Genomic DNA, 24,601 nt, shown 5'->3' with positions numbered 1-24,601 from the left:
TCTATAGCTTACTGGTCTGCTGGCATGTTGTTCCTTGGGAAGCAGGCTGGTGTCTCTTTCCATTTGCCTTTCTTCTTCCTGTCTGTCTGCTTGTATTTCCTGCCTGCCTTTAAGCTGCCTTGCCATAGGCCAATACAGCTTTATTTATCAATCAGTCAGAGCAACACATATTCACAGCATACAGAAAGACATCTCACAGCAGATCTTGTTCAAATGCTGCCATGGCTTCTCAACACACTCCAAATGTAATCCAAATGTCCCATAGTCTGTAGTATCATTGGATAGGATTTCTCCTCTCTGACTTCATTCCTGCCAACTCTCCCCTAGCTCACTCCACTCCAGCCACAGACCAATCTATCTCAGTCTCGGGAAAGCTCTTGTGACTGCCTGGAATATAATTTACTCACCTTGAGCTGTGAAATGGGTTCTTCCTTCACTTCCTTCAGGTACTAAGTCAAGTATCAGTTCATTAGAGTCCTCTGTTGACAACCTATCTAAAAATAACTCTATTTAAAACACCCTCCACTCACAATCAGAATAGCCAGCTTTATGGATCTTGAAAACAATGGCCACTGCCTCATCTTAACTCACATTGAATTTTCAAAGAAAGAAATTCTTTACTGCCATATCCTGAGCCTTTGGAACAATAATTAATGCAAAGTATTTGTTCTACAAACATGAATTAATAATGAGAACACATTGACTCCTGTTCATATTTTAATCCAACAAGATAATAAAAAGAGTGAGTTAACCATGTTACTATCCAGGAAGAAATGTTAAATGAGTTACCTCTAAAATGAAATGATTACATTCCATAGTCTGTTGACTGCCTTCACCCTTGTCCTCTTAATTCCCTTTTTTTTTTTTAACTATTCTTTACTCTAGGTGGGAAAAACCTCAGCCACTCCCCTATCCCTTAGCAACACACACAAGTAAAAGGAAGACAGAATGTGTTGCCTTTCACAAGGCCTGTGTCTCACACCCAAACACTTGGCCTATCCTCACAACCAATGCCTGTAGCCGCACTACTTGGATCTCTGATTTTGACAACTTAATGACTAGGAACAGAGTTCATATCCTGGAGCCTGTAGGAACAATATGTGCCAGAGGAAAACTGTTATAAATTGTATGTCTGAGGATGTAGTTGAGTGCTTGTGACCTTTCCTAACATATATGAAGCCCTGGGTTCCATCACAGCACTGGAAATAAAAAAAAAAAAAGAAATGAAAAATCAAATATAAAAGAAAAGCTAAACAAAACATTTTTTTTTCAAGAAGCACAAAGTGAACAGAATACAAAGAGTAAAAGGGCAACACACTGTACAGGATATACAATAAATTATACACATGTACAAGTTATAAGTTATATGAAATTACAGTCTGAAAGATGTTAGGGAGGCTCACAAATCCTTGGTGACTAACCACATCTAGGGCCTTAATAATGAGAAACATTTTCTCCTAATAATTTTTAGCCAGCTCATTCTGGCAATCATCACAGTAGCGTAATCCCATTTAAATCTGCTCTTCTGTCCCTGTAATTCTCTAGTCTCAATAAACACACTTTCCCTGCTCACAAAGATACACTCCAGTTGTAAGAAGCCTCATGGGTGGTTAATACAAGAACATCCATACCACCTCTTCCCTCTCTAGTTACAGCAGGGCCCCTGTCCCTCTGCTCCCGCCAGAAATGCAATCTGCCATGAGGCCCTACCCACATGTCTATCCTTTCTATGACCCAGGCCACTGAATGAATGAAAACCTCTGCCCCCCTCTCCCTCCTGTCTTCCATTCAGTGTAGAATAACAGTCTTCTTCAAGGTCTTTGCTGGTCTTAACTGAAAACTCCCCATCTGTGTATCTTGCAGAACAGCCAGTTTGTCTCTGACACTGTGTTTGTTGCTGAGAGGCTTTGTGTCAAATCATTCAAATCATGGCCATGCTAGAGGATGGCCCACATGTTGGTTTTTCACAATCACTGACAATAAACACGGATTCTTTTTTAAAATTGTGACCACTTGTTTATCTGCTGAATAACATTTCTCTTTAAAGGCTTTGAAGTATAAAGAAAAGATATAAAATAGAAGATTAAAGAGAGATAAGATAGAATTGCCAAAAACACATTTCCATGGTTCAGGAAATCCTAGCATGCCTTGCTGGCTGTTTGTTTCTGACGTGAATGAAGTCTGTGAAAGGACAATTAGAATTGTCTTTCTGTTCCAATGGCTCATACAGGAAAGAAACAGGAAATCCTGGTGGGAGCTCGGGCTTTACAGGATATTTGTGAGTATTTATTCCGTGGGTTTGAAGTTTCTCTTCCGCATCTGTACACTCCATGCCTGCGCCCAAGTATTTGTTCTTTGCTTTTCTCACATAGTTACAGCTCCCAGCAAGATGCTTTCTATATGGGGGTGGCTCAAAAGCCAAGCCTGGAGAAGGAAACTGAGGCTCAGAGGGCACAAGTCTCTCACTTCCTGGGAATGTCCAGTCCTTCATTATAAAATGTAAGGACTGGCTGGGGAAGAGCTTCAGGAACTTTGCCACCAAAGAATCTCCCAGCAGTGCAAATGACTCTTCCTGGACCTGAGGCCACAGCCCTAAGCAGACTGCAAACTGGAAGCTTCTTTGAAATGTCAAATTTCATGTTGAAAATTTGTGAAGACTGCATTTTACAAAGCAGGGACACCTATGTTTGTTTTAATATGGATATTACCACAATAGTAAAGCCATATGATTCCTTTTAAAATAATCATGTGAATCCAACAATCCAGCAAGAACATAAGGAACCTCCCACAACCCTTTTTGTTAACCACAGAGTGGGGGGTCACTCTGCCCCAGTGAGAAAGCATGGGCTCTGGTGGAAATGCTATAATCACAGTGTCTAAATGTTTGCCTTTGGAGAAAAGGAAGACAAAATAGTGGAAAGTGTGCCACACTGTGATTGGTAACTGAGAATGTAGGTGGAAGTGTTGCATGAGAAAATGTGGTGAGGCAGACATGTAAGGAAAGAGTCTGCCATGGCACAAGTACACACCTCTCATGGAGAACCCGGGACCAGATGAGCAGAAAATCACAGAACGTTCACTTATGGAAGGGGCCTTCATAATGGGATAGCCCCAAATGCACAACATATCCTCACAATCCTCCCAACAGATTCTTTAACATGCTCGACACTGGGAAACATACTTCCTCATAGACTTATAGTTCTCCAATAGAGAGTTACCCTGAAACAATTCCAACTGCATTTGGGTTCCATTTCTGCTCCTGGAAACTCTACAGCAGTGTGTCTGGAGTGGAGGTCATGAGAACAGCTCAGGTTTTAGTTTGGATCTGTCACCTACTCAGTGTGGAACGACAGCTAGAGTGATACAACTGCACATGCCTTGCCTTCTATACCTACAAGATGGCGAAATGAATAGGGATGTCTGCCTCCGCGGAGCACTGTGAAGACGGCATGTAGAGGAACATGAAGACAACACGTGGAGAGCAGTGCTTGGCCCAAAGGAGTTTCTGAGAGCTATGGCCTCCAGGAAAAATAGAAGATACTCAATTCTCTTTAGTTTTATCTTTTCTTGGTGAGATAATCTATTAGTGTAAATGTTCCCTCTGACATAATTCCAGACCTTGCTATATTCTATGTTGAAGTTTGTCAGTGTCCTACATATATGTGGCCTGAATTTTTACTACTTATGTGACAAAAGATGTAGATATACTAGTGTCACAGCTATTTAAACGTCCTGGTCTACTGTCTTGTGGTCCTGGTCACAATGTTCCCCTGGTCTGATTCTTTCTGTCATCTTTACCCTCACTTATCCTCAAAATTTTACAGCTAATATTCTAAACCAAAGCAGCATTTTATGTTTAATCCCAGTAAATAATCTACTTAATTTCAGCTTTTTGAAACATCAGAAAATTGAGGGGTTTTATCCTACATATTAACTCTCTACCTGAATTCTTAACTTCAGGAAGCTTGATTCTAAATCACCACTGGTGACTAAAAGACACTTGACTGTCTCAGTTCAGGTTGACATAAATCATTTAAAGGTGACTCTAAGCTGTCACTTAACCAAGAAGTTTCTCATAGTGCCTTCACAGTAGGCCTTGTTACACAGCTCATGAAAGGCTGACAGGCTACCTCTACTCCCTTTCCCTAAGTATCCCCAGGATACCTGGGTCAAAGAGGGAAAGAACCTGGTTTAGTTGAGTTAGTTTGGGGCATGCTTATGCTGAAATGTACAGTCACTCATGTGCTTATTATTTCTCAGGATTTATCACAGTAAAAACCTGGAATTTGTGAACTGGCATCTGGAGAATATTGTTCTAGCCAATAAAATTTTCTGCTAAGAAAATATTTCACAGTTTTTAATGTTATCACATTAAATGTTATCTTCCTAAAATTTATGCTGCATATTCCCCCTATATCTTTCCATCACCCTCCAATCCGAGGTACCATTTCTTAAAGTAATATTGTATACTCCAATTTCAGTGCTATTTTCCTAAGCAGCCTCTCTCTCAGCATTATGATGATGGAAAATATCCTCCACTGCTCAGTAGGCCAAGAATATTCCAGAAGAAATACACATTACTAAGTTGATATGTCTCCAAATGACTTTTAGATGCTTTTGTATAATAATCAGAAATTGGCTATGCCATTCTTCTATTATGCAATTTTTCTTTTAAAAATCTGATTTAAAAAATAACTCCTTTGTACTGAATATTACAGTTGGGAAATACCAACTGATTTTGGTGCCTTTGAAAACAACCTGCTAATGCTCTATCTTCTCTTTTCAGGTTTTCAGACTTATTTTTACAATATGGATGTGTGTGTGTGTGTGTGTGTGTGTGTGTGTGTGTGTGTGTGTGTGATTTGAATTTATTTTCTATTTTATTAATATACATTTATCACTTAAGATGCAATATAATATAAATGTTCTGTATTTTTTCTAGTTTCTTGACATTAATAGTTTTAATGTTTTAAGTATCTAGGTAATGCACATGCTGATTTGTTAATTTCAAGTAAAATGGGTTACCTAGAGCATGATGTGAAAGTCTACATTCATTACACCCCTAACCTACAAGTCTGTGTTTATGCCATAGAAATGTGTAGTTTTTCAAAAAATTTTTGCTGAATTTATATACCAAATTGCATGATATGAATAAATATTCTGTAATTTTCCACAAATGAGATAATCTAGAAGGTGTTCTAAAATGTATTCTTATCAATGTAGCTTATAAGTCTGCATGTTTTGACATAGTATTATATCAGATAGATTTAGTGTTATTTATTTTATTTACAACTTTCTATTACTCCAAATAATCTACAAACACACAGACACACAGACACACACACACACACACACACAGACAGACACACACACACCTTTTGTACACATGTGCAGGTACTTCATAGTGAGGTCTGCCTCCCCCTCTCTTCCATGTGGTCCAGTCCACTTATTTCACTTCTCCTACTACTCTAATACACAATTTAGCTTGGGACACTGAACAGGTCATTTCATAACTAGGATTAATAATATAGAATTATAAGAGACAGTTTTTCAATAAAGAACAGATTTAAGGTCCAAAATGATATGCTAGATTCTAGAGAAATAACAACAACAACAACAACAACAACAACAAATGATGTGGGCTAAAAAGACACAATGTCTGATAAAAAAGCCTTGAGCACAGGTTAGATCTGACAGGGTGGCATGAGATGCCTGTTCAGAACAAAGCAGGACTGTCAGATTCTAGTAAGAATGAGTAATTCACTCTCTTATTAAGTATATGTGATTATACCATCCCTATGGAAGTAACTCAGGCAATTATTTTCACTAATATATTAAGATTAAAACAACAACCCTCAGGACACATACCAGATCAGACTTGCTTTTTACTGAATTCAAGTAAACCACTAATTGCTATCAATTAGAAGAGGAAATAAAATCCAGTGATCATAAGGGATTAATTAGTTTTGATATAGCACCTGCTTAATGGAGCTTAACATATAATTTTAAAATATTATTTTAAGATTCCAAAGATTTAAATATCTTTAGAAATAAAAGTATTAACCTGTGTTACAAATCCAATTAATGCTTTTCCAGATGTTAAGGACAAGCAAATTAGGTAAATAAAAAAATTAATAGCAGTTAAATATTCTGGGAGACTTTTAAAAAGAGAAGAACTTTTGGTTCTTAAGATCTAAAATCTTTCCATCATTGGTTCTATATCCCTGCTCCCCAGCTGGGGGCCTTCTGCCTACACTGCCTACCTGTCAGTTTCCATCCACCCAGCTCACTCTCTTCTTGTAACTTGCTGGTCTTTCTCTCTGGCTAGAATGCTATGCCTCACAGACCTCTTAGAAGTTCCTTCCTGGTGTTTTAGAAGATGCTCGGCAGGGATTCAGGCTTCCCTGATCTATCCACCCTGAGAACCAGGCTCCTGCCTTGTGATGGGCAAAGCCTATGGGCATGCTCTTTTTCTCCACTTGACTCGCTTTTCTGAATCACTTCAGCTCTTATTCATGTGCTCACTGTCTACCAAGATCTAGAGTTTATCAGCAAAGGGACCTGCCTCCTTGTCAATGCTCAGTGCTATTCAGAGAGGCTGGAACATGGCAGATACCAGTATTACCTTGTAAATGAATGAGAAAGTTATCCTAGGGCTAGAAGGAGTCAAGAATCATAATAAAGTTTTCAATTAAATATTTAGAATAACAAACTATTGGAATAGGCCTTAGTAGAACATTAAAATTCTTATGTTTGGATTTCATTATATTATTTTAAATGTTTCAAATATATTTGTGGTCATATTTTTATTTTACAGAGATTTCTGTGATAAGGAGAGATGATTAAAAGAGGAGCATATTCCTATTAAAAATTAACTGGTATCATGAAAGCAAAAGGCTGACCTGCTGTTCATATCTCTGCTTGACGTCTTCTAGCTGCCATAGAAACTCCTTGGACTGCTTCTCACGAAGACACTTGGATCTAGTTAGGTCTGCTTCTACCTTTTCCATCTGTGAAGTTAAAACAAATTTTAAAAAACTTGTATTTAATAGCTTAAATTTTGCCCATCCTTTAAAATTCCAGACCTTAAACACCTCAACAACCAGTGATGAAAGTAAAGTTGATAAAATAATGAAACATACGACAATTTATTTTAGTATATTTTAATAATTTCAAGAAGGGAATGAAAATTGGTATACATCTGTGTTCTAATGTAACAATAAAATATACTCATTTATGAAATAAAGAGAACAAAGCTATGTAATCACCAGAAGAGTTTAAGAAAAAGCATTAAAAAAAATTCAGCTGGGCGGTGGTGGCGCGCCTGTAATCCCAGTACTCGGGAGGCAGAGGCCAGCCTGGTCTCCATAGCGAGTTCCAGGAAAGGTGCAAAGCTACACAGAGAAACTCTGTCTCGGGGAAAAAAAAATTCAATGTTTTTCCATATTTAGCCCAGGCTGGCCTCTAACTCAAGGTCCTCCAGCTTCAGCTCCCATTACTGAGATTATAGGCATGCGTTCTTGAAAGTCAACATTTTTTTATCACTAGAAACTCTAGACAAATTAGACATAGAGAAAATGTACTGCAACACAATAAAGAGATTACGAAGCCCCCAAACTAGTATCATATTCAACTGTGAAAAGCTGAAGTTAAGAGAATTCACTAGATGAGGAGATCCACTTTCAACCATTTTTCCATAGTTCTGGAAGTCCTATTTAAGGCAATGGCATGCTGAGATAAATGAAATCATCACCGATCTTGCAAACAAAAAACCCTAAAGATGTCACTAAAAATTGTCAGAATAACAAATGAATTCAATGAAGTTTCCAAATATAAAGTAGTAGTCTAATACCAGGTGTGTTGTTATATATTACCAAGAAAAGAATCCCACCTATAATACTAGCGAAATCTAATGATTCGGTATAACTTTAAACAAACAGCTAAAGAATTCATGTATCAGAAATATAAAATGCTGAGAGAAGAAACCAATGAAAATAATTCAATATAAAGATGTCTTATGCTCTTTGGTTAGAATAATTAATGCTTTTTAGATGTCCACACAAACCAAAGTAATCCACAGATTCAGTGGAGTCCCTATCAAATTCCAGTATTATTTTCACAGAACTGGATATAACAAGCCTAAAATTTGCAAAGGACCATAATAGATTCCTGGCAACCTAAGCAATCTTGAGCAAAAAGAACAAAGCTGAAGTCATCATACTACCTGACATCAAGATATACATCGAAGCTACAGTAATCAAAACAGCATGACATTGGCATAAAATGAGACACATTGACCACTGGAATGTGAGTCTACAAATGAACACGAATCCCTAATCAGTTGATTTTCCACATGTATGCCAAGATCTTACAAATGGGAATTTCTTCAAAAATGGTATTTGGAAAATTGGCTGTCTACCTGAGAGGGTGGAACTGAATTCTTTAACACAATATACACAAAACTCAAAATGGATGAGGAATTTAAACATTATGCCCAACACTGTAAAACTACAGGAGTAAATCTATGGGCAAAGCTTCTTGGTATTAGTCTTAGCAAAAATTTTTGGTATAGCAACAAAATGTGCACTCCACAAAGCAGCAATAGACATTAAAGCAAAGGTTTCTCTACAGCTACTGTTGACCATTCAGTGAAGAGACAACTAGACAGTGGATGAAGTATATTTTATAAGGGTCAACAGCAAAACACAGTAAGGGAACCCAGCCAATTACAACCAGACAAAGGGCTTGCACATCCAAATGGCCAACAGATTTATGAAAGGAATGTTCAATATCATCAACTGTTAGGTAAATAAAAATTAAAATCATAATTAGTATCTTACACCCATCAGAACGATTATTACTCAAAAGGTAAAGACAGTGCTCAAAAGAAAGCAAAATAAAAGGAATTTCTGAAACTGTTGGTGGGAATGTAAATTATCACAGCAATTGTAGAAAACACTACAGAGTTTTCTAAACAACTAAAAGCAGAGCTATCATTTGATCTGGCAATCTAATAACTGTGTATATATCCATAGTAACGGAAATTGATATGTTGAAGAGATATTTGCACTCCCATGTTCATTGTAGTGTCATTTACAGTAGGCTAAAATATGTGATCTCTCCAAATATTCACAGACACACATACAGAGTTAAGTACATGCAAAACAGAAGCCTATCCAGCCTGCAAAAAGAAGGGCACCTGCCATTTGCAACAACATGGGAAGGGGTGCCATGTTAAATGAACTAAGCCAGTGCAGGAAGATAAAGCTACAGGGTCTCATTTATGTGTAGAATCTGACAAAGTCAAACTCATGGAACAGAATATTTAGAGACTGTATTCATTCATTTCTTATGAATGAATGAATGAATGAATGAATGAATGAATAAACAAAAGTAAAGGAAAGAGAAAGAACGGGATGGGAGACCTGATCCACTTAGCAGTTTTTGAGACAAAACTTCACATAGCACAGATTCTTGCTTTACTTCAGTACAAGCAGAATATTAAAAGTAATAAATTTTAAAATTGAAAATACATAAAGTTAGAAAATAGCATTTTATAATCAGCACTTTATGTACCTAAGCATTATTGTCTGTAATCACAATAGAAAACAATTATAACACACAAAAAGACTTTTAAAATATAAATGTTAAGAAAAAGCCAAAGCAAATAACAATGGCTAATAAGTAAAAACGAAATATATTTCACTTTAGATATATATAACACTGACCGAGAATGCTAAACCCCACTCCATCCTTCCTCCACAATTTTAGTAGTTTAGAAAGCAATTCTTATAAAGCTTATCTAAAACTCAGGTTCTCAGTTGTCGTAACTACAAAGGATTCTGCTTCTCCAAACATCATCATTCCAAATTCCATTCCACTTCAAACAAAAACAAAAGGATGCAAGAGCTCCTTTATTGGGTAACTCTGGCTTCAAGGAAACCCAAGAATATAGTCTGGTAGCCCAATCAGGACCAGGAGCAGGACTGGAGGCATTTCTGTGTTCAGTGTGCAGAGGCAAGAATCAGAATCGGTGAGCAGCACAGGGATCTTCCTGGTAGGAGCCTCGGGCTTATTCCTTGCTACACTTAGAGAAAATCCAGGTACTCAGGGCTTCAAGAGTGCACCATAGCTCTTAATTGTTTCCCAATGTAAGAGAGTTCAAGAGTAAGTAACTAAAGGAGGCCAAAGCTGCCAAGGTCACAGCTGTTGTGTTTCAACCTTGCCCTCGCAGTTGCAAAATGATCTCCTTAGTTCTGAACATCTGGGAAGGGGAGGGCAGAGAGCAAAGGAAAGGGGACAAGGGAAGAGGGTATGAGTTAGCTTAGAGGCCCCTTTTAAGCCAGGGCTTGATGCTCCAGCTTCAATGCCAACGTCACTGGACTTGGAATCACCTAAAAGATACATTTCTGGGCACGTGTGTAAAGGAGTTTTAAGGGAATTAGCTGAGAAGACCCAACCTCAATGTGGGTGAAATCATCTCACAGGCTGGGGTCCAGATTAAATAAACAGTTAGAAGGGGAGAATGCAAGCTGAGCCCAAGCATTAATCTGTCTTTGCTTTCTGAGGACAGAATATGACCAACTGATTTATCCTCCTGCTGCCACACCTTCCCATCATGATGGACTGCACCCTCAACCTGTAAGCCAAAATAAATCCTTTCTTCCTTGAGCTTCTGCAAGCTTAAGCTCCTGTCAATGGCAACTTAACTGCCTAATTTACATCTCCTTCCTTGGAACTACATTAAATGTTCACCACTTCCTATAAGAGAAGAGTCTTTAGATGATGTCCTAAATAAGATCAGGGTTCTAGGAGAAGGAAGAACGTACAATGGATGAATATGGAGCATTTTCCATCAATTATAGTCACAAAAAGTAACTGGTCTTTCTCCAGTAAAGTGCTGTGTGCAATTACATCATAAGTAACATGACATACACAATCTAAGTCATTCAATTGCAAAATTATATACTGTGTAATTGAAATATATTTTAATATATTTAATAAATATTCAAAGAAATGCTAAAAATTATCTTTCAACTATTTTTAGATACATATACATAGATAAATACATAAAAATATAGAAAAACACAGACAGGTCAACAGATACATACAAATGCCAGGAAGTAGGGCTTGGGAGATGGCTCAGTGGTTGAGGTGCTTGCTCCTCAAGTATAAAGACCAGGGCTTGTATCCTGAGAACTCAAATAAATGTTGGGGGGATGTAGTAGCCCATCTGTAATTATAGCCTTAAAATACAGAGATAAGAGATCCCCCAAGGAAGCTGATCAGCAAGACTAGACATATTGACAAGCTCCAGTTCGATTCATAGAGTCTGCATGAATGAATAAGGTGGTAGAGCCATTGAGGATGACTTCTGACATCAACCTCAAACCTACGTGTGCATATGCACAACACACTGTTCACATACATGCAGAAAATGTATACATATTCAAGCATACCATACAGCTATACAGATAAAATGCCAAAAAGCTGGATAAACAATTGTTTATAGGCCTACCTAAATAAAGAATAAAAATGAAAGTCCTGTATGAAAAAAAATCAATTGATTTCATCTGTATTCATCTATGAATGATAATCATGTTTGTTTCTTTACTTGCACTGAGGAACTGAAAACATGCTCTATCACTAAGCTGTATCCCAAGCCCTGGTAATCATTAATTGATATGAGAAAAACAATATGCCTTCTGTATATTTTAGTGTGGGTAATGATCAGTATAAAATGGAAGAAAAATAAAAAGTAGAAACAAGTAACTATAAATTACTACCACGATTACAGAATGCCTTAGTTTCCTTTTTCTGTTGTGTGATAAAACACTAACAAAAGCAATGTAAGGGAGAAAGGTTTTGTGATGATTTGGATGAGGATGGTCCCCAGAGGCTCTGCATGCTTAGTCACCAGGTAGTGGAGATATTTGGAAAGGATTAGGAGGTGTGGCCTTGTTGGAGGAGGGGCATCACTGAGGTGGGCTTTGAGGTTTTAAAGCTCATGCCAGGCCAGTGTCTTTCTGCTTGCTGCCTTCCAAATAGAATAGAAAGCTCTCAGCTACTGGTCCAGCACCGTGTCTGTCTGCTTCCACCATGATGACCATGCACTAATCCTCTGAAACTATAAGTAAGCCCACAATCACACAAATTTCTTTTACAGGCCTTTCTGGGTGAGCACAGTCTATCATGGTGTGGAGATCAAGGCAGCAGAAGCCTGAGCAGCCGGTCGCATTGTGTTGACAATCAGAGAACAAAGAGGGATGTGTGCATGCTAGTGCTCAGCTCACTCTCTCCAGCTTTTATATCCAGCATCCCCTAAAGAATGGTGCCATTCATAGTGGATGTCTCTTCCCAGCTCAGTTAATGCTGTCAAGACATTCTTCACAGGCTTGCTCAGAAGCCCATATTCAAGGTAATTCTAGATTCCACCAAGCTATCAAAGAACACTGATCATAACAGAGAGTTTACCTAAAGTAAACAAAATGGAAAAGATAACATTAATGGATTAAATATTCAAACTACTAGTCAATAGTACTGGTTTTCTGAAAATTTTTAACCATAGTAAACCAGAATTATTTCTACCTGTAAAATTATACAATGTTTCTGATGATTGTTTAAAAAATAAAAAGAATGAACTATAAAGCAAGATACTTACCAGAGAAGAAAAAGACTGGAAAAATGGGAGGGCAAAAGATCCTGGAGCCACCCATTGCCTGAAATCCATGCAGTGGGTCTGCAGAATTAAGATCTTTCATGCAGGGCATACAAGTAGCTATTTCTTTCAGTCATTTAAAGGTAAATATATTCCATATCTGTTTTTAAATCTAAGTATTCTATTTTCACAATTAAGATATGTAATTCTATAATTCCCAATAACTGACACTTGTAAACAAGAAGAAAAGTTCTTCAAAGTTAAAGAAAGAGCATGAAGCAAATCTTTTAAAGTTTGTTTCTACTTTAATTGAGGAGCCTCACTGTGGAAACACAGAGCCTTTTCTTAAACAAGCTAAATACTTTCATTTTTAGTTTGTAATCCCTTTTCTGCACTTTATAGCAGTCTCCAAAGAGAAAAAGATGTCCTGCACTCTCTCAGCTTATGCACAAAACATTTTTCACAGGAAAACTAAGGCACTTAAAGCTGAAAAGGGGGGGCTACAGAAAACCCCCAAAGATAACTCTCCACACAATGGATCTACTGCTTGGTTCCCTTGTGGAACTTAATGTATACCAGCCACACACTTTAAAAATAATGGATAATCTTGATTAGGAGACTTCTAATCTACCATGTCTTACCATATATATTTTAACATTTTGTTTAACGTTTATTTAAGTTCCCCATGTAAGAATCACTTGATTGATGTGTGAAAAAACCTAGCTGTAAGGATTCCATCACACATGGAATCCCTTAATACTTATATAGACGGTGCTTTCTTATCTCAGTTATCTGATTGTACTTGGCAAACTACATGTAATAGAAACCATTCCTTCAACAAGAGACAACTAAAACAACATCCTGCTTGTGTCGTCACTATTAGTATTCAAAAGTGTGAATAAGCCCCACCCAGCAACCCAGGCTTGGCAAGAGCTGCTCATGAAAACAAACCATGGAGACAGGGAATGCAGAGAAATAGAGGGATTACAAAGGCATGCACCACATAGGGCCCTGTGTGAGTTCACACAGCTGCCAGAATGGTACACAGAAGGTAAGAAGAGCATGTGGACTTGTAAGGTAAAGATAAGACACAGGCTGGTTGTCTGGTAGTTTTGGTGAAGTTGGAAACTGGAGCCTGACATAGAACATAGATCTGAGGAGTGGTCCAAATTCCAAAAGCAAATCTCTAAATGCTACCTGTCATCTTTAACTACCCACATTTGATGCCCACCTCTTTTTATACATTGGTAAAGTTCTTAATAATGGTTTCACAGTCTTTCCCAGCTGTGAAGTCTTTGATTGAGCTATAATTACTGGCTTCACAAGATCTGTTCATTGGCTCAACAGTGGTATGAATATTATGGAGGTAGCCTAGTGCTTTCTGGTTTACTCCACAGGAGGAAACTCATAGCTGTTACTATTAATCTGGACAAGAACACATAACTGGAGAGTTCAGAGGTCCTAAAGGTGAGCCTACTACTATTATCTTCTAAATATGTGTCTCTAGTAGGGATGGCTTTATACCCATGAATGATGGAAAGCACTAACTGAACTTAATGGGGAGGGAAGAAGAAGAGGAGAAGGAGGTGGAGGAAAAAGAAAGAATGAAGTTTGGAGGGTGACATAAAGGGGAGGATCCAGAAAGAGCAGGAAGGTAGGAACTGGGGGATGACTATGATAAAAATATTGTATGAATGTATGAAATTTGTAAATGTATGTTTATTCTCAAAATATAAAAATTTTATATAACAAAATAATAATGTGAATTTACATACAAGTAATATTATATAGATGTAGCAGGCTGTTTTATATATATAGGGAAAACACACACACACACACACACACACACACTTGTATATGTGCTCACACACACATGTATATATAACAACAATTGATGAAAAATGAGGCTGTGAATTTGAAAGATGGCAAGAAGGTTTTTATGGGAGGACTTGGAGAGAGAAAAGGGAAGGGTGGCATGATGTAATTATAATCTCAAAAAAAATGAAATAATTAAATAATAATAATAATAATGTGTACCAAGATTACCTTATCCTGGTCCTTTCAGTTCTTTTACAACATATTTTGATAATCCATTATTTACCTTGTTACCCAAACCAAATAAAGACACATGCACATAAACACACATGCAGACACATACACATACACACAAGCGCGCGCACACACACACACACACACACACACACACACATGCACAGGCACACACTTTCAAAGAAAATTAAAGGTTAATTTCTGATGAATAACAATGCAAAAATTCTTAATAAAATACTTGCAAAAATTCAATTACCACATTAAAAAGATCATGCACAATGATCAAGTTGTATTTGATCATAAAGATGGTTCAACATACAAAAATTAGTAAATGTAACACATCACACAAGAGGACTCAAATATCACATAATCATCTCAATAAATTCCAAAAATCATCACATATCTCTTCATAATGAAAGTCCTGAAGAAATTAAGAATAAAAGACATGTATCTCATGATAAGAAGGGGTATATACCCTACCAGTCGAGCTGGAACTCTCACCCAATAACTGGTGGAAGTGGATGCAGAGATCCTCAGCCAGGCCCCAGGTGGAGCTCCAGGTGTCCAATTGTCGAGAAAGAGGAGGGACTGTAAGAGCATCAATTGTTGAGACCAAGATTGGAGAGGCATGGGGACAAATAGCCAAACAAATGGAAGCACATGAATTATGAACCAAAGGCTGTGGAGCCCCCAGCTGGATCAGGCCCTCTGGATAAGTGAGACAATTGAATAGCTTGAACTGCTTGGGAGGCACCCAGGCTGTGGGACCGGGACCTGTCCTTAGAGCATGAGCTGGCTGTTAGGAACCTGGGGCTTACACAGGGACACTTTGCTCAGCCTGGAAGGAGGGGACTGGACCTGCCTGCATTGAATCCATCAGGTTTAAATGAATCCCCAGGGGAGTCTTGGCCCTGGAGGAGATGGGAAAAGAGGGGAGGGGATGGGGGAAAGGTGGGGGTGGAGGCGGGAGAGGGAAGAAAGGGGAACCCATGGCTGATGTGTAAAATTAAAACACAAATATAATAATAATAATAAAAAGTTCCAAACTCTAAATTCATGAAAAATTTAAATATTAGAGAACACTGAAAGTTTCTTAAAAAAGAAAAAGAAAAAAGAAAGAAAAAGAAGGGGTATATACAACAAACCTATAGGTAATATTATATCAAATGAGTAAAAACTTAAAGTATTTCTGATGAAATCAGGAATGAAACAATGGTGTCCACTTTCTCCAGTGTTATTCAGCAAATGCTAGAAGTCTTAGAACAATAAGACAGAAAGGAAGTCATCTATACCTGCAGACAATATGGCCCTACACATTGGAGACCATAAAGATACTACCATAAAAATTTCAGCACTGATAAAACACTTTCAGCAAAGCATCAGGATCCAACATCAACAAATAAAAGCCAGTAATTTTCCATCTCCCCAAAATGAGCTTGCCAAGAAAGAAGTCAGGAAAACAATCTCATAACAGCTTTAAAAATAAATAAAATAATGGGAGTAAATCCTACCAAGTGAAAGACATCTACAATGAAAACTTTAAAACGGTGAGGAAAGAAATTGAAAAAGACACAGAAAGACTTCACAGTCTCATGAATGGACAGAATACCATGAAAATGTCTATGTTTACACAGGCAATCTACAGATTCAACACAGTCTCTGCAATTCCAATGAGATTATTCACATACGTAGGAAAAAGCAATCTTGAGCAAAGACAGCAAAGCTGGACGTCCCACAATACCTTATCTTAAGTAACACCACTGAGCAACAGTAACAAAAACAAATACACACTAGTGGAACACGATAGAAGCCCCTGAAATAAACAGCTCCAGAAACCGAATATTTTTATTATTATGCCAAAAAGCAGAACATAGAAAAAAAAGACAACCTTGGCAACAAATGGTCCCGGGAAAACTGGAAGTCCACAAGTAGAAGAAAACCAGATCCCTAGCTCTCATCCCATGCAAAAATCAACTAACTAGATAGAAGACCTTAATGTAAGACCTGAAACTCTGAAACTGCTAAGAGGAAAGCATAGGGAAGAACACTTCAAGATGTAGGCACAGTCAAGGACTTGATGACAAGGACTCCAACACAGTGAGAAATAAAACCAAAAGCTGAAAAACAGGACTGTATGAAATTAAAAGCCTTTTGCACAGAAAAGGGTGCAACCAAGGGAAAAGACAACCTACAGAATGGGGGAACATCCTTGTTGTTAGCTTGTATCTGAAGGAAGAGTAATATATAGACTATATAAAGAACTACCATATGGCCTAGCTTTACTTCTGGGTATATACTCAAAGGACTCTAAGACAATGTACCATAGAACTACCTGCATATCAATAGTTAGTGCAGCACTGTCCACAATAGCCAAGTTACATTGTAAGTCTCAGTATATGTCAACAGAAAGATGAATAAAGAGATGTGGTATACACAATAGAGCTGTGTTCGTTCATGAAGAAGAATGAAATGTTGTTTGCTGAAGAATGTATACAAATAGACATTGTCATATAAGTGAAATAAGCCAGACTCAACAAGACAAATTTATATTTGTCACATTTCTGAATCTTGACTTTAGATACAGACACAAAGTTGTGTGTGTGAATGTGCAAGTGTATGTGTATTGACATGAAAGCTTAAAGGAATTTGCTGGGGGAATGAAGGAGACTAGCAGGGGATGAAATAGGCAGAAAGGGAGACTATGAATAAGACCAAAGTACACCATGAAACTAGTCACTTTGTCTCTGAATATATGTTCATAAAATTTTTAATAAGTAAAAAGTAATAAAAGAAAAACATGCTATCTGTGGAAAAATCATAAAAGGTGATTTCTGCCTCTTATGATATAACCAAGTGTTTTTTTTCCTTTTCTTATCTATCAGCATGCCACATTACATGGTCCACAAAGGTGTTCTCTCTTCTTTCATCTGCAGCTGTGCCCATTTGTATCTTTCTCCTTTCATTTCTTCAGCTTTAGCCAGTTTTGGTAATATTTCTAAACAGTTACTTAGGTTGCCCTGATATTCCTGTTTCCATTCATCTAACCCTTCACTGTTCACGCTCCTCTCTACTCCTCCTCCTGCTTCCATGGACACATGCTTGCTTTACTCTTTATCGGTTCTGAGGGTGAAATTGAGGGTGCTGGCTTAAGAATTTCTTCTTTGGACACAGGTGCTTCAAGCTATAAATTCTTTCTTTATTCACTACTTTACCAAAACAGAATACATTTTCATATGTCATATATTCTTTAAACGAATTCAAAATATTCTTATTTTCTTTATTGTCTTTGACCCATGAATTACTTTTAAAAGTCTGTTGTTTAATTTTCAGATATTTGAGTTTTTCACATATTTATTTTGTCATTTATTTCTAAGTTATGATAATGTGGCTCAAGAAACATACTTAGCATAATTTTAATCCTTTTAAATTTATTGAGACTTGTCTTGTGGCCAAACATATCATCTGTCCTAGAGAATGTTTCATGAGTGCTTCCAGTCACTGGGTGTGGTGACTAAAATCACTACCCAAGCCTCAGATTACCCAAGAGGCACAACCAAAACCAATGCAGCATGATAAAACTTTGAAAGTCAGGAAAATGAAATTTTCCCAAAGAAAATGAGATAAAACCTTTGCTCAGAAATCAATTCGGTTGATCTGTAAAATGAAAAGAAGCCTCAACATCCTCTATGGTATTCTAACAGAACTCAGTGGTTAGAGGGCATTCAGTACAGACTTTTCTGTTTTTTATATTCTTTCCTCCACAGGACTTTGAAGGATCCATTTGTTGAGAATTATTAATAACCAAATCCCTTTGATTGCTCAACAAGATGTCATGTTTTTTAACAGCTCTTGCCCATATTTTCATTTGCTGGGTAGCATTTGAATTGCTGAAATTGGGACATTTATGAAGAAAGTTGCTGTCAACATTTGTGCCTAAGTTCTTGTCCCAACCTATTTTTATTTCTCTTCATTAAATACATAGAGTATCTGATACACAGTATGTTTAACTGTTTAACTGCAATCTTCCAGAATAGTAACACTATTTTTCATGTTTTCTAGCAACAAATAAGAGCTACAACTGTATCACATCGTTGTCAACACTTTATATTGTCTACTCATCGTTATCATCTAATCCATTCTATGTACAGAAGGGTGGCATCTCATTTTTGTTTTAGTTTGCATCTCATTAGTGAGATGTTCAACATCTTTTCATGAGTTTACTGAACACCAGCACATCTTCTTTGAGGTGTCTATTCAATTCTTTGCCCACTTTTGATTGGGTCATTTGTCTCTTCATTGAGTTGTATTAATGTCTTTCATATTTTAGACACAAATTCTTTGAAATGTAGAAATTAAAACATTTTCTCTCATTCTCTAGCTTTTCCTTTTGTTGTTATTTATTGGAGTCTTTTAAAGAGAAGAAACCCTTTAATTTTGTTGAAGTCAATGTTGCAGTTTCAATTGAAAATGAATTTCCATTGTGGTAAACATGTCTTCTTTGATATGTCAAGTTTTAGAAATAAAATGAAGTTTTGTTTATGGTCTACTGAATTTCATAACTGATTTACAAGAGCAAAGATTTAATATGTAGTTTTTACATGGTAGAAAGTAGAAAATTTGTCTGGTTCATGCTCCTTGATCTAATAGACAGCGAAAAAATACCGGCCACAATAAAAATGCCCAGCGACTATGATCTCTCTATACATCCCTAACACCTTTCCAAACATGTGAACTGAGCGCTCCTGCCTTTGACACACAAACACATGTCCTTTGGTCTAGTTTAATGATTTGCATTAATTTTGATTTGTATGATGCTCTATTACAGTCATCCTTTATTTTCCTTGAAAATAAATGACACATTTTCATCATCCTTTTAACAAAATATTTGGTTAATTTTATTTTAGTCATGCCTTTTGTAAAAGCAATTTGTGGATTTGTCTGTTAATTAATACTACTCATTAAGCAGAAAAAGTTAGTCTATTAATGTTTACTACTACAAGAGTGTACTTTGTTGTACCCTGAACATTGCATTGTCCTCTGCTCCTGTTTTTGTATGTTTGTTTGTTTTGTTTTTTTAGCAACATTCCCCCTCAGGTTCTGCAATTTCCTTCTCAAGATATTTATGAAAATGTGCATCTTGATAATTAATGGTATTAGTATCCATATTTTGTTGAAATAATAAACTGGCCTAAACCAGTATTCATACTTCAACAAAGAGTTTGGTCCAAAGGAACTTCCACATACAGTGTGGTGGTTGGGCAAGCAGGTTGTAACCTAACCTAAGACTACAGGCCACAGGTGAGCACTAGAGCAACTATGAATCACAACAGCCACCCATTAGCCAACCACTGGCTGAAGGCTCCTATGTTATGCCCAAATAAGGAAACTTGCAAAGTGTACCAAGCAGGAAATAGCTGTTGGTCACTTCTGGCTCACTGGTTATAAAGCAACCCACCACATAATAAGACTGAAAAAAAATTCTGAACCATTTTTATTCTACCAGGGTGCCTGGTTTTATAATCTTTTTTTTTTCTTTTTTTTTATGATCAAAAAATGTTACAAAGTTCAACCTGTCTCAAAGTCTCAGGTTTTTTTTTCCTCCTCTTAAATTTTTTCTATTTTTGTTGTGGAATATTTATTTACACTGTAAAGATGTGTCTCTGCCTAATGCATCTTTTGATTGATTTAATAACTAAATGGCCAATAGCTAGTCAGAAGAGAATAGGCAGGACTTCTGGGGGTAGAGAGACTTCTAGATTAGGAGAGGCAATAGTTCATCAAACCACATGGTCATTCCTGCTGTGGAATGTCTTTCTGTATGCTGTGAATATGTGTTGCTCTGATTAGTTGATAAATAAAGCTGTTTGGCCAATGGTGAGGCAGAATAAGGTTAGGCAGGACATTCCAACTGGGGAGAGAGGAGAAGGAAGGAGAGTGGGGCAGACGCTGCAAGCTGCTGCCATGAGAAGCAAGATGTGAAAGAACTGGTAAGCCATGAAGCCATGTGGCAATACATAGATTAATAGAAATGGGCTGAGTTAAGTTGTAAGAGCTAGCTAGCAAGAAGCCTGAGCCAATAGCCGATAGAACTAATAATTAATATAAGCCTCTGTGTAATTATTTTATAAGTGGCTGTGGGACCGTGGGGCCAGGTGGGACTGAAGAAAATTATGGCTACACATTCCATCTAAATTAACTTATAAGACTAACAAATGTCTTTCATTTGATCAGATATAAACTGTCAATTACAAGGCAGGTAGCTAAGATGATCCAGCATCATAGATTACTCCAGCTAGAACTTCAGATAAGCCTTGCACTTTCCCATCACACCAAGACTTGACAACAGCTAGCTCTTGTGGGACTTGAGCTTTATTATTCAGGGTTCCCTAAAGATGCGGTCAGCCCCAGACAATGGAAGTAATTTTAGGAACATGAAGCCCACCATGAAGAAGTGGGGTGAATGGTTTTTGGTCATTCAGTGAGTTATGGATATTTGTCCTTGGTTATGGGGGTTGATTATAAGTTGTTATTGATCATAGTAAGGGAGGAAATCAAGCAAAGGAGATTAGATTCAGGGATCTCATTATGAAAAGAAAAAGGTGGTATATAAGAATGATAGGATAAAAGTGTAGATTATTGAATCTACTTTCAAACTAAAAAAAGCAACTACTAGTCTCAAATATTTTACATTGGTATGAATTTTTTGTATACTGATACAAATTTAAGGTTATTTTTGTTATACTGTATAAATGTTTTTACTTATTTAAGATATTGTACATATATAGCTCATTTAAAAATACAGTGCAAAGTTGTATTCCTTGAAAGATATTTAGGATAATAAAGAAAGACAGATTAGTAGTTAGTCATCTATAACAATCAAATTTATAGTCATGTCATTTATGTTTTCAAGGTCAAAGAGATATATTTTAAATAGATATATGGTCTTCAAGCAATTCAGAGACATACAATATATGAAATTTAAAATGTTTTAATAACATAAGGATTTTCATGACAGTGAGACACATCTGCTCCTGGAAGCACCAATTTACTTGAAAAACAGATGATGGGCACCGAAGAATCTCCATACAGAGTTTGAATTCAATGTGGCAAAGCTAGCTACTGGGAAAGGAACTGCCTTTGCCTTGACTGCTGACAGTATGCTATCCAATTTGGACAAGCAGACACAAAAGAAGACAACTGCTGAACTTTGCCAAGACAAGATAGGGCAGCCCTTCAAAATTCCTGCTTCACAAAAAGTCTGTCTGACATTCTAGGCCTGTAGACCAAAAATGAATGGCTCAACATTGCAGAGGAACCTTGGGTGACTATCCAGGCAGCCAGATGTCTCTGTTGTTTCTATAGTTTGAAAGTTGTTTGCTCTGCACTTCATGTTTACCCAGGTAATATTTTATCCTTCTCTGGTATCCGATGGGGATTCAAGACTAGATAATTATACTTTTTTCTTTGTTACCAAATTCAGAAAAAGAAATTCACAAAAGAGGTGTAAAGGTATAAAGTCAAGAGGCATAAAAGCTTAAGTGATTTATCTGAGAAAATGTTTTGAGGTCTAAAAAGGTTGTTTTGGGTTGGTAATATAAGTTAAAATAGAAAGTGAATTAGGTACAAAATGTTGAACTCATCAATGTAGGATAGATAATAGAGTAATTTCTCTAACTTTGTCAAATACAGATGGACTGGACATTGTGAATGTAATCCTTACTTGATAATTGTCCTTATTGTATATAGTTTTACTACGTTAGAGTTAAAACCCTTTCCTTTTTAATTAGGCAAAAAGGGGGTAATTATTGTGAGACATTTAATTACACTGTAAAGATGTTATCTCTGCCTAAGATGCCTTCTGATTGGTTTAATAAAGAACTAAATGGCCAATAGCAAAATAGAAGAAAATAGGTGGGACTTCCAGGGAGAGAGAGAGGATTCTGGGACAAACAGAGGCAGAGAAACCAGTGAGATACATAGCAAGTGGGACATACAAAATTAAAGAGAAGTAGAAGCCATGTGGCAGAACATAGATTAAGAGAAGCAGGTGAACTTGAATTGTAAGAGCTAGTTGGGAAGAAGCCAAGACTAAAGTTCAAGCTTTCATAATTAATAATGCATCTCCATGTCACCATTTGGGACTGGCAGCCCATAAGAAAGACTAGTTACATATCTTTGAAACAATGTGAACAAAGTTTTAATTCCTTTTTTTAAATATTGGGTGTGTACATGTTGGGAAGGGTATGTATAAAGGTCAGCAGATAACTTTGTGGTTGTTTGCTCTCCTTCCATCTTTATGTGGGTTCCAGGAAGCAAACTCAGCTCTTCAGGATTAAGAACTGAGCTATCTCACTGGCCTCTTGGGTTTTGCTTTTTTTTTTTTTTTTTAAGACAGTGTCTCTCCGGCCACACTAGTGGAAGCCCATGAACTGTGGACTGGTGGCTGTGAAGCCCCCATGGGACTAGGCCAGGCCCTCTGGATATGGAAGATGATTGTTTGGCTCGAACTGTTGGGGGGGGGGGCGGCACCCAAGCAGGGGAATCGGCACCTGTCCCTGGTCTATGGACAGGCTTCTGGAACCCAGTGCCTGTGGTGTGACACCTTGCATAGCCTTGGTGCAGGTTGGACTTGCCTAGGCTCAGTGTGCTGGGCTCTGCTGACTCCCCATGGGAGACCCAGATTTGGGGGATGTGGAGATGCGAGGTGGCTTGGGAAAGAGGGCTGGGGGGTGGGAGGAAGGAGAAGGAGGTCTGTGGATAGCATGTGGAGTGAGTAGAAAAATTTTTAATAAAGAAAAATGAAAAAAATTAAAAATAAAATTATATATGTATATGTATATGTATGTATATATATGTGTATATATATATATATATATATATATATATATATATATATATATATATATATATATATATATATATGTATTTAAAGACAGTATCTCTATGTAGCCTTGGTTGTCCTGGAATTCACTGTGTGTGGAGCAGGCTCATCTAGAAATCACCCGCTTCTACTTCCAGAGTACTAGGTTTAAAGGCATGCACCACCACACCTGGCTCCAGGTGGTTTCAAAATTACTTTAAGCTATGTTTCTCTGGTTTTAAGAATCTTATGAGTTTCACATATTAGTGATAAAGACTCCTATATATTTTGGTCTTCTCACTATCTACCAGTCTCCTTTTTTCCCTTAGTGCTATGCTGATGCCCAAACTCAGGGACTCAACCAGGCTATCCAGTGTTGAACCAGTAAGCTATTTCTCCCAGGCCTATGAATCTACCTGTTAATTTTCACTAGTGTAATGTAGAGATTTCATTTTAATTTGTTAATGGGAGGACTGTATGAGTCTCTATCTGTATTGTGTGCATATACGGGAGGGCTGTACATGTAGGTGCACAAGCAAGTAGAGATTAGATGATGATAAAAGGTATCTTTCTCAGTCACTTCCCTCCTAAAATTATTATTATTATTATTATTGTTATTATTATTATTATTATTATTATTATTATTATTATTATTATTTTCCATGTGGATTTTTTCCTGCATTTATGTCTATACACCATATTTATACAGTGTCCCCAGAGATCAGAAGAGGGTTCTCTGGAACTGGAAATAGAGCAGACTGAGATCTACCATGTGGGAACTGAGAATTCAACCAAGGTCCTTCTGAAGAACCACCAATGGCTGAGCTATCTTTGAAGCCCTACCTCCACTTTATCTTTTGAGACAGAGTCTCTCAATGAACCTAGAGCTCACCAACTCAACTAGCCTGGCTGGGCAGAAATCTTCAAGGATTTGCTGTCTTTGCCTTCTCCCCAGGCCTGGACCCCTGTGCTAGAACTATGAAGTGTGTGGTCTGTATGGCTTCTCCATGGTTGACAGGGGTCTAAATGCAGGG

General features: G+C 37.3%; 1 protein-coding gene across 1 annotated transcript in view; it reads right to left on the bottom strand.

Moving 5' to 3' along the window:
* Positions 1–24,601, bottom strand: part of Cep112 (centrosomal protein 112) — a 385,003-nt gene that overhangs the window by 216,559 nt on the left and 143,843 nt on the right. Inside the window, exon 20 of the mRNA XM_036195322.1 lies at positions 6,903–7,010. Within this exon, the coding sequence (XP_036051215.1) occupies positions 6,903–7,010 (108 nt within the window). The remainder of the gene's footprint in view (positions 1–6,902; positions 7,011–24,601) is intronic.

The sequence above is a fragment of the Onychomys torridus genome, chromosome 8, assembly GCF_903995425.1.
Source record: "Onychomys torridus chromosome 8, mOncTor1.1, whole genome shotgun sequence".
NCBI classification, from domain to species: domain Eukaryota; kingdom Metazoa; phylum Chordata; class Mammalia; order Rodentia; family Cricetidae; genus Onychomys; species Onychomys torridus.
Note: the sequence above shows the minus strand (reverse complement) of the source record. Positions and strands in the feature narration are given on the sequence as shown.